We start from the raw sequence: 10825 nt of genomic DNA on the forward strand, positions 1-10825 counted from the left end.
AATGCTACTGTTGAAAGAAATTCCTGAGTGAAGCGCGGGGAAGTAAAAGCGCGCGCTGGGAGATGTTGCTTAGTAACAGTCGCTGCATTCTTCTCAACTTGTACACTTTTTCTCCTGCGACTTTCTTCAAACACCTTACGCCCAACAACAAACCCACCACTCTCTGCCACCGCAAAACCACCGTCAACATACTTTCCAATTCTTTCAACTCTTCAACTACATTAACACTTAATTTCCGCGTTTTCAATTGCAGCGCATGAATCTCACCGCAGTCAAAGACGCCGATGAAGTCATGGAGAGGCACGTCGAGGACTCGCTCGCGATCCTCCCTCCTCTTAGGGATTGCTACCGCACGCGCTGCGGCGGCGCGCCGTCACATGAGAAGCTTAGCCTCGTGGACGTTGGAACAGGTGCTGGTCTTCCCGGAGTTGTTTTGGCCATAGCTTGTCCAGGTGAAATTTCGCTGCTTTTTTTTCCTTGTGTAATTAGATTCAATTCCTTTTTTGCGAGTTGTGATATTCTCTCAGTTTTTGCAATTGAAATGGAGTAGAATGGGAAGTTACGCTGATGGAGTCCATGAACAAGAGATGCGTATTCTTGGAGCATGTTGTTGGAATCATCGGTTCATCAAATATCCAGATAGTAAGAGGAAGAGCAGAGGTAACACACACGCTTCCATATTCTTGTATTATGAAACTGTAAATGTATATTTGTTGATCCTTTTTGAAATTTTAATTTCAGTTTCTTATGTAGTTAAGGTATTGGAATTTGAAACGCAATCTCCCTTACCATTTTTAATGCATGTGGTGTTATTTTGAATCCACTTGCTATTTGTTCTAGTGTGTGGCATGATAACATTCTTAATTTATGAATGTAGAAAGGAAAAAGAGAAATAAGAGAATAACAAGGTTTTTCCTGAATAACTGGGATGCTTTTCTTAAGCTGAACACTGCAAAAGAATCTCCACCATGCTTCATTTTGGTTTCTATTTTGCCTTTATACTCTTGAAAATCTGTCTTCTATTGTGCATAGGACAGAGTTTGGGGCAGAATCATTGCTTCAGAGAGAAATTCGACATAGCAGTGGCTAGGGCAGTTGCAGAAATGAGAGTGTTAGGTAGTCAATGGATGTCCTGATATAATTCTGTGCTACTTCATCACTTGGTGATTTCTTATTCCTGTATGGTTCATTGCTCTTATTACATTCCCAGCTGAGTATTGTCTTCCACTGGTTCGTGTTGGTGGATTGTTTATTGCTGCCAAGGGTCATGACCCTGAGGTATGTAACAAAATGAGAAATTTAGTTTGAAGCTTTTAATCAATACCTTCTGCCGATTAATGATTGGTTGCTTTCCTACAAGAAATATCAGAAAAATGTGGAGTTGATTTTATTTATTATCTTGCTTTTTTGTACCACCAGAGTTGTGCTTATTTGTTTATTAAGTCATATATTGTATTTTACTGGTGTTGATCATATTCTTATTGTGAGCAACAACTTTGCTCTTGCTCAGCAGATTGCTATTAATTACCTTGAAGTAGAACTAGTGCGCTTTGTTTTCCAAGTATAAAACACGTATTTTGTCCAGGCATCCTCTAGTTCAAGCTCTGATCAGAAAATGGCCTAAGAGTGTATTATCTGTATGCTAATTCCCTCCTTGTTCAGTTGTTACTCTTACATTTTATCTCCAACAATTGGTTTCCTGGGAAATACATCGAGTGTGATCTGTTAAAATTTCCAGATAAATTGCTATTTTCTTCTGATCCCTTACAAGGAAAAAGTGAATGTTGATTTCTTTCCCTGTGAATGAAAAGTTATTACTGCTATTTTTATTCCTTCTTTTTAATTATATATGCTCTTATTTTCTCGCTTTAAATATGATTCATTGCCATTCCAGGATTTTTAAGCTAACATCCAATTATGTGTTAGCATATGCACTTCATTAAAAAAATCCCTTAAGTTCGCAATTATAATAGTCTAACTTTTTCTAGATATTTGGCAATGTGTGGTTACATGATTGTGTAAAAATTAAAAAAGTTTAATTTAAATCCATATTTTCTTTTTATGTGTTTTGGGTTACTTGTACATCCCAAATCATGATGCATTATGTGTGGCATTTCTGTCTGTAGTTCATGGATATTTGAAAATTTTAACAATGCATTGCCATCCTATGTGATGAATCTGGATAGGATGAAGTTAAGAAAGCTGAAAGTGCCATCCAGAAGATGGGTGCTTCTCTATTGCAAGTGTGCTCAGGTACACAGCTTAAAACCTTTAAAACTTGCCCTTGCCATATAGACTTTTGCAATTAATTTCACTGGTATAAAATTTCAAAATTTTGATAATTTTCTGAGATGAGACTTGCATTTGTAAACCTGTGAATATAGGTTTCTAGTTTCTCTGTGAAATGGAAAGATTGATTGCTTGCCTTCTTTGATGGTGTTACCATCATATAAATTGATTCTTGTTTTGTAATTTTATTCTTGGTTGGACTCCGTGCTTGACATTCGCGGGTACTTTTCTCTGTTTTTTGGGGCATGTGCAACACTCCATGCGCATTGATGTGGAAAAATGTGGAAAAACAGTAGGTACTAGGGAGTTTAAAGTCTATGCCAGTCAGTGACTGGGTTATTAAAATAGTGATGCTCCAATGACTTGTGGAGGCTCTCAGTAAACTGTAAAACTTGGGCATGAATGTTCCATCCTACAAAGTTGGGTAACATGTTCTGTGTAGCATGGTGCATTTGTGTAGTGATAGCATCGAACTTTAAGATTTGTATTGAACTGATCACTGATGCTGAAAGACAGAAGAGTTAATCAAATAATGACAGGTAGAATGGAGAAATAACTTTTTTGCTTAGTTAATATAAGTTTGGTATTCAATTTCGGTACAAGTTCAAAATTTCGATATATCTTTAAGGAAAGTTACTCATCATCCTTAGCCTTACACTAATTTAACAAATCCTTACTTGTTAAATAAACCTTATATGCACAATTCATATGCCGCACCCTTAATTTTCACAAATTATTTATTTTCTTAGAGCATCAGCCATTGTTCCCTCCCGGCCCAACGCTTCTTATAGAGTCCTATGCTGCATAGTAAAAGACTTACCTATCTGGTTGACTCTTGATCACATATGGATGCCTAGTGGTTATCCCTGAGATTTTCTGAAACAGAATCTTTGCTATTTATTTCTATGATAGTTTTGTCAATGGATAAACGGACTAGCTTGTTGTGGAAGTAACTTTACATTAATTTTGTCATGTCTAGTTGATTCTCGAAGTCCATATGGTCAACGGACTGTTGTCATATGCTCAAAGGATCGTTCCACTCCGATGAAATATCCCCGTGATCCAGGTACACCTGCTAAAGAACCATTGTAATTGATGTGGTTGTTCAATCTTCATTTCTTTTCTTCCTTTTTTCTTTAATTAATTTCGCCTGCCTGGCTGCCCAATAGAACATGGAATTCTACCTTGGCTGAGAATGACACATTCTTTTGCTACCATAGAAGAGATTCTTTTATATATACATTTCAGCAATCAAATTTGATTCAGCGAGTGGTCAGGTTTTCACCCCACTAGTTTCTTTTTTTTTCTTTCCTAAATATGTTGCTGTTTTGACCGCTTTTTATGTATAATTTATGTAAAAAAAGTTTGCCAGCCAATTTCTTTTCCCACCAACATTCAGTTAATTTTGGCCGATTATATGTTGAAAAAAGGTTAGTTCTCTTGTTAGATGGATTTTGCATCTATTTATGTTAGTGTATTTGGATATAAAATTTATTGCACGTAGCTAAGTCGAGTTGACTCGTGAACTGATAACTCGAGCCTAGCTCATTACGATTTGATAAGCTGAATTTGTGATAAATTTAAGCATTCTTGTATTTCGAAACAACTTTATTTTCACGAGCTGAGTTATTAATTTATGGGATTATTAATTTGTCCAATCTAAAAAACAAGAACCGAATCGGTCAATAACCAGTAAGGTAACTAGTTCCCTGCTTCAATAGTTTAACCAGCATTCAATTGGAGTTTAACCGATTTATTTAAATATTAATTAAAGGTTAATATATAATTTTAAATATTTAAATTCAATAATTTTTAATTTTATAAAATTTAAAATTTTAAAATTTTGCATAATATTTTACCACAAAAAATATTAACCAAATTTTCAACCAATCAGTAATCTTCAGAAAATAAGCAATAAGTCAACAATATATCAGCAAGCAACAACATCATCATTTTAGAAAATGAACCATTTAGAATAAATAAATATCAACAAAACTAGTATTATTAACTCAGCAACTCACAATTAAACTCACTCACAATTAAACCCAATTCTAATTTAGAAAATCAGCAACAAGCCAATAACATATAACATCATCATTTCAAAAAATCATTCTAGAATTATAAATCAACCATCAACAAAAATTTTATTCTAGTTTCATAAAAATTAATAAGGCAAAAAAAAATCAGCAATAATCAGAATCTATTCTATCCAACAACAAAATTAACCAATAGAATTAATCAAATTTTCACACAACAACCAAAATCTATTTTGTCTAGCGATTAGAATCCAGAATAAAAATTATAGCAACTCAAAATTATTATAATTAACAAAATAAAAAAATAATTGAAGAAAGAGAATAACCACGACGGCAGAAGAGAGACATTCACAGATAGAGAGGGGTTCGAAGCCAGAAATAGTCTTGACGATGAGGGTAGAGATGGCGACGCCATTAGTAGCTTTGAGCAGATCTAGCGACGGAGAAACCAAGCTGACGACAAAGGAGGAACGGCGAGACAGAAACGAGGATCAAGCTTCCACATGACAATGATAGAGCTTCTTAGGACGGCGATGGAGCTTCCACACGCGACATAACTTCCTACGACGGCGACAGAACTTTCACACGCAACGCCTATTCTTAGCAGAGAAGAGTTCGGTGATAACAATGAAAGGGGACAATGGCTGTGGGACTAAAATTCTTTACTTCTTTAGTTCTTTCAATTTCCAATTTTCAGAGAGAAAAGAGGAATGGAATTGGTGTAGGACTGCGTTAGGATTAATTCGATTAGGTCTTTTTTTCAAGGGTAAAACGGCTCCATTTTGAGGAATATACCGAATCGAAAACCCTTAAATAAACCGGTTGATTCTAATAGTTTATTAGTTAACTACTAGTTCGATCGATTTTTTATCAGACAATTTATGAGGTCAATCGAACTGATCAGATAATTAGTTTTTTATTAATCCAATTAAACCGATTAGTTTGGTTCGATTTTCAGGACTATGCTAAAAAGATCTTGTTAGAAGAAACCTTTGAAAATTTTTTGAAAAAATAAGTGCTTAATTTCTCCAAATGCAGTAGTGATCAATATCGGCCGGGATTGCAAGTAACTACGTATTACTGAGTTATGAGTTATTATTCTCATAAAAACAAACAAATATGATATATATGCATGCAATAATTATGCACCAATAAAAAAATTACCGGAAAAAGTAACTTTTTATATTATACGGGAAAGTGCCACCGCTTATACAATGTGACTTTCTCCATGTAATATATCTTTTGAATTAAAGATAATGAAAAGTAGAATAAATTAACCGATAGAAACAAACTTAAAATTCACTTTTTGATTTTATCCTCATTCAAAATCTCTTAATAATCTTGTCTTTTCTGTCTATTGACCGGTTAATTAGTTATGAAAGAGCCAAAATATCCTGTCCCCTTCTATTTGATAAACACGCCATACATGAAGAAAAAGACACAAGCTACAGAAGTAGCAGAAGCTAAGCAAAGGCACGAAGCATTGAAGCAGCAGCGATAGTGATGGCTCTGACGGAAAAGCACGATGATGGCTCAGGGTTAGGGACTCACAATGTTGGCTAATGTATCTTGGCTCGATCCGCATATTTTCTTCAAAAATATATAATTGGATGTCTATATACAATTTTTTACATCACCACTAAATAAAATTAAGTCATAAAATAAATTGATTAAATATAAAAAAGATGATCAAATAAATTTTCCTGATGAAAGGATGGAAGGCTCAGCAGATTCCTTTAATTTGTATCTATGGTGTTTATCGAGAGATAGACGGAAAGATGAAAAGAAAAAAAAAGGGAGGATTGGCAAATTAAGAAAAGTGAGGCACAAATTGCTGTTGAATTTATATTTTTTATCTGGGGACACAGAAAGAAAAGAAAATATATATAAATGCACATATTATTTTTTGAGTTTATAATGGTATATTGTATGGTGGTATATTGTAAAGTTTTGAATAAAATAAAAAAGAAATTGTAAAGCACATCCTATATAGAACTAAATTCAGGGAAGAGGAACAAAAACCTTCCAAACCTTAATGTCACAGTCCAAACTGCCACTATAGACAACCATCGATGCTTGGGAAGGATCATCATGGTTATGATCAACCATGGCGGTTAGGCTCTTAATTGGTCCTCTATGCCCTTCCAAAACCGCCACACAAGTATACTCTCTCCCGCCAAAACCCCTCCAAACACGAATCGTTTTGTCCTCTGAACCACTCACAACAAAATCCATCACCACCACTAAGCAAAGTATAGACTTACCATGCCCCCTAAGCGCACCCACCACCACCATTTTTCCATCACCACCTTCTCCTTCTTTGTCTTCTTCCTTCTTCGCCCATAACAGTATTGATCTATCACATGCCCCGGAATATAGTAACGAACCGTCGCCGTTAAGCGCCAAAGCGTTGATCCCAGACTTGTGTTTCTCCAACGTGTCCACAAGGTAGTGTTTGTTTTTGCTTTTGCTTTTCTCTCCCACTACTCCTTGGCCGCCGCCTTTCTTCTTCCAAACCTTGATTCTTTTGTCCGCCGATCCTGTGTAGACGCGTCCATCGTTGGAAACTGCAACTGCGTTGATGGCATCATCGTGTGCATTTATCACTGATTCCAAACACGCAAAGTCTCTGGTTCGCCAAATCTTGATCGTCCTGTCCCACGAGGCAGAGTATAACAAGGCTCCGTCATGGGATAGGGCAAGACAAGACACTGCATCCACGTGGTGAACCCACGTGGACTTTTTGTGCCTCCGGATTCTAACGTGGTTTTTGGGGAGTAATATCTTGGAGACGCGGTCGCTGAGCGTTGGAAGCGTGGCCAAACGCGTGTACTTCTGCTCATGGTCGTGGTGGTTGTTGATATTGTTGGTGATCTTCCAAACCCTAATTTTGTTATCTTGGTGAGCACTAAAGAGCTTGTCTGAGTGAACAACTAGAGACTTGACTGCACCTTTCCCAGCAAGGACTATATTATTAGTGGTAGTTAATAATGATTGTTTGGACCATGACCTAATTTCTCTGTCGGAGGAGCCACTGTAGAGGAATTTAGCGGAGAGGGTTAAGGAGGATGTGTAGTAGTTGTGTCCTTTTAGGGTTGCGATGCAGTTGTATGAGGCGGTTGAATAATTAGAACAAGAATAATGATAGTTCTTGTTAAGAGAGGGTACTGAAGCCAAGCTGGGTTGTGAGGATAAAGAGGTTTGGTTATGGTGTGATTCACATGGCTTAATAAGTGGAGTGATGATGTTATAATATTATATATACAAATCAAATTAAATGGGTCAGTCATGGAGAAAAAGAAAAGAAAGGGGAAAATAATGGTTTAGCTGTATATGCAGTGAGATTGCTTTGTGGGGTCTTGATGTTTTTCATGGATAAGCAAGTTGTTGGTTCGGTTATTAAAGCAAACCAACCAACATACAATAAGAAAGCTCGCTAATATAAGGGAAAAGTATGATGAGCAAGAAAATATAATAAGATTAAAGACAAACCACATATATGGTTTTGATTTTAGATTATGATAATTGATATGACATACACAAACTAAGGGTGACAGTGTATGTGTCTATATCAAAATATCTAATATCTAATACAAATAATGGTGTTGTTAATTACTTCTCGCCTTCATATGTATTTACTCGATCAGATTATTCTCATCAATACAACTGCTCGTACGACATAAAAAACATGTGAGGCTGTGTCGGCCTCGGAGGCTTATTAAATCTTCACTTCCGTTTGATTGGATGCTATCATTCTAACTCGTTTTAATTACTTATTCGTTCAATACACCTATTTTTTTTGTGTTCAAACGTATGAAATATCATTATAATTTATCTAAAAATTACTTTATATTTTATAATATATCGTGTATCTGTGTCTTATAAAAATTTTAAATTTGTGTGTCCGTATATCCCGTATTGTATCGTGTTCTGTATCTATATTCATGCATTATAAGTTTGTAGCTTATTGCCTACAAATTTGCGTTATTCAACTATGAGAATATAATATAAAAGGAATAGAACAATTTATTATTTTTGGTTATTAGTTAATTATTAATATTAAAAAATATGAATTAAAATATATTATTAAATTATTAAACTAAAAAATATTAAATTAATAGTTAAAAATAATAAAAATAAATAAATTCTAATTATATTTTGATATTTCTCTATAATATATATGTCTATGCTAAATAGTAGAGAAAAAGAGAAAAATATCTGCATGATGAAAGTTAAACTTTGTTCTGAACAGTAAATTATTATAGAATGGAGCAGGCTAACATAGACCAGGAAAAGTTTCAAGTAATTCCGGTATTCCAATGGTTTGTCGTGTGTATTATATGTATAGTTTATGAGTCCAGTATAACGAATTTTATAATTATTTTAAGTTTTTGGTAACTAATAAATTTCTTTAGAATATTAATTAAATCATCATTAATAAACAAAATTTAAATATTTTCACTAATAAATACGGTATAAATATTTTAAAAATTTTAATTATTTAATTTTTTTTAAATTTAACTACTGTACTTATTTGCCATATCTTAATTTTAAAGTATCTTTTACTATGATGAAACACGAGAAAAGATTGATTTGAAGTTATTAAGGACTCTCTATATTGGGGTGGGTAGTGCGTAACTATCCTAATTAAAGCGAGGGTCACTCCCCTAATTGTCTTTTCTATTCACCATTAGTAAAGGTGTATGGCAGGGATCACGTTCCTTGTCCAAAGCAAAAAATATCATATTAACAAGTTTCATCCATGCAATATGCCATATATATAACAACAGTGCATGCTCTATGTGTTCATCTTTTGGGTGAAGACCGACATTAGAAGAGACTAGAGAGGAACAAAGAGGAAGCAAAATCAAAATCTGTAACACATAACAGGGTTCACAGCTTCACATACATAGGTCTAGTTATTTAAACTCCCATCTTAAATTCAATAATATTTTGACATAAGAAAAGAGGGAAAAAATGGTAGGATAATCCTAATTTTTTTCAACTCACATAATGTTCGTTGACTTAGTTAGGGTATATAACATCAAATTAAATTCTCGAGTATTATTTGATTTCTATCTTAGGGTGATAAAAAAGATATAAATAATAGATATATAATTGAAACACGTTCTTAAAATTCATTCTTTTTTAAGGTACACATATTAACATAAACGGTTTTGCTTTTAAAAAGTGTCTTTTATATATTCTAATTTTAAAAATAAATTTTTTAAAATTATTTTCAATAGCTAGATAATTTTAACTTGTCTTTGTCCTTTTCCATATATGTTTTCATTCCTAGTAGCAGCATCTTTTTGTTTCAGAATAATTATCAAACTTTGGGTTCAAAATCAAATTCTACGAGCTAGTTTTGTTTCTACTTTAACCTACTCTCTCCTAGACTCCTACCCTATGGAAAGGCACGTTATTAGAGTTTCCACACATTATAACCCAGATACAACTTTTAGTAATAAATTAATACTCACTCAACAACATAAAAACCTTTTTAGACCTTATTCTCTTCAGATCAAGGTATATATACATACAAGGGTCCATCTACTGTACAGATGTACTTTTGTACAGATTTATAGATTTTTGTCTTTTATTGATTTAAAAGCGTGTCACTAAAAGTGTTACTTAGAGAGAAAGTGTTACCCTTAATCGTTAACTTGGCTCTGATACCAATTTGTAATTTCATAATCAAAAGTATTGAGTATTTCTACTATTACTAATTCTAATTTCATTTTTATAGTTTTTTTAATCTTGTTTTAGTTTATAATATTCTTTTTTGCATTGATTATTGTATATAAAATCTTTTATCTGTTTGTCTTTTTCTTTAATATAATTTTTCAAATCCTCCAAGACTTCTTTTATTTCTACACTTTCTGTTGTTTCTAAATATCTTTTTAATTTTTCAACTTCATTCTCCATTTTTCCTTTCAACAGCTTTAATTCTTTTAAGTCATAATATGGTGTTCCAGGCATTTATAAATTTTTTAAGTTTAGCTCCAACTTGTTTATATTTGTTTTTATTTCTATCATTTTTATTATAAGGTCATTAATTTCGAACTGAAGATTATTTAATTCCCTTTTATACTCCTTTATTTTACTTTTTAATTTTTTCGCCCTTTTCCTTTTTATTTTATTTTCTGGTCTTTCAATCTTTGTATGCTTCATTATTCATCTTAGAATTTCTGCAAATTCTATCATCGATTCATCGGTATTTTTTAGAGATTCTATTAATTTTTCTATCTCTTCGACTTCTCTTTTTAACTTGTCATAGATTGTTTTTAGAGCTTCAAATGCTCTTTGATTTATTTCAGAAAACTGTAAATAATTCAACCGATTTTCTCTTGCAAAGAGCTCTTGTTTCTTGTCTTGATAAGTTACATATATTTTTTCTCTATTTATTGTCATAATTTAATGTTTAGGGTTTCATTTAATTTTTCGACCTTTTTTGTTAATTCCTTTATTTCAGAATTTTCTTCTTTAATCTTTAACTT

General features: G+C 33.3%; 2 protein-coding genes across 3 annotated transcripts in view; one reads left to right on the forward strand and one right to left on the reverse strand.

Annotated features, from left to right (window-relative positions):
- Positions 1-256: 256 nt before the first annotated feature.
- Positions 257-5987, forward strand: LOC107494922 (uncharacterized). 2 transcript variants are annotated; one of them, XM_052256646.1, is made up of 7 exons: positions 306-452; positions 551-660; positions 1033-1116; positions 1211-1278; positions 2187-2253; positions 3269-3355; positions 5699-5987. In XM_052256646.1, the coding sequence occupies exons 2-7, from the start codon at positions 552-554 to the stop codon at positions 5824-5826; spliced, it is 543 nt and encodes a 180-aa protein (XP_052112606.1). In that variant the 5' UTR covers positions 306-452; position 551; the 3' UTR covers positions 5827-5987. The 2 variants fall into 2 exon arrangements, with proteins under 2 accessions (XP_020998132.1, XP_052112606.1); XM_021142473.2 differs by lacking the exon at positions 5699-5987 and having other exon boundaries at positions 257-452; positions 1038-1116; positions 3269-3693.
- A 158-nt stretch (positions 5988-6145) lies between these two features.
- LOC107494967 (protein JINGUBANG) overlaps positions 6146-10825 on the reverse strand; it is a 19495-nt gene continuing 14815 nt past the window's right edge. The window contains exon 4 of the mRNA XM_052256647.1: positions 6146-7550. Coding sequence (XP_052112607.1) covers positions 6327-7550 — 1224 coding nt within the window. The 3' untranslated portion in view covers positions 6146-6326. The remainder of the gene's footprint in view (positions 7551-10825) is intronic.

Source organism: Arachis duranensis, unplaced genomic scaffold, assembly GCF_000817695.3.
Source record: "Arachis duranensis cultivar V14167 unplaced genomic scaffold, aradu.V14167.gnm2.J7QH unplaced_Scaffold_5501, whole genome shotgun sequence".
Classification (NCBI taxonomy): domain Eukaryota; kingdom Viridiplantae; phylum Streptophyta; class Magnoliopsida; order Fabales; family Fabaceae; genus Arachis; species Arachis duranensis.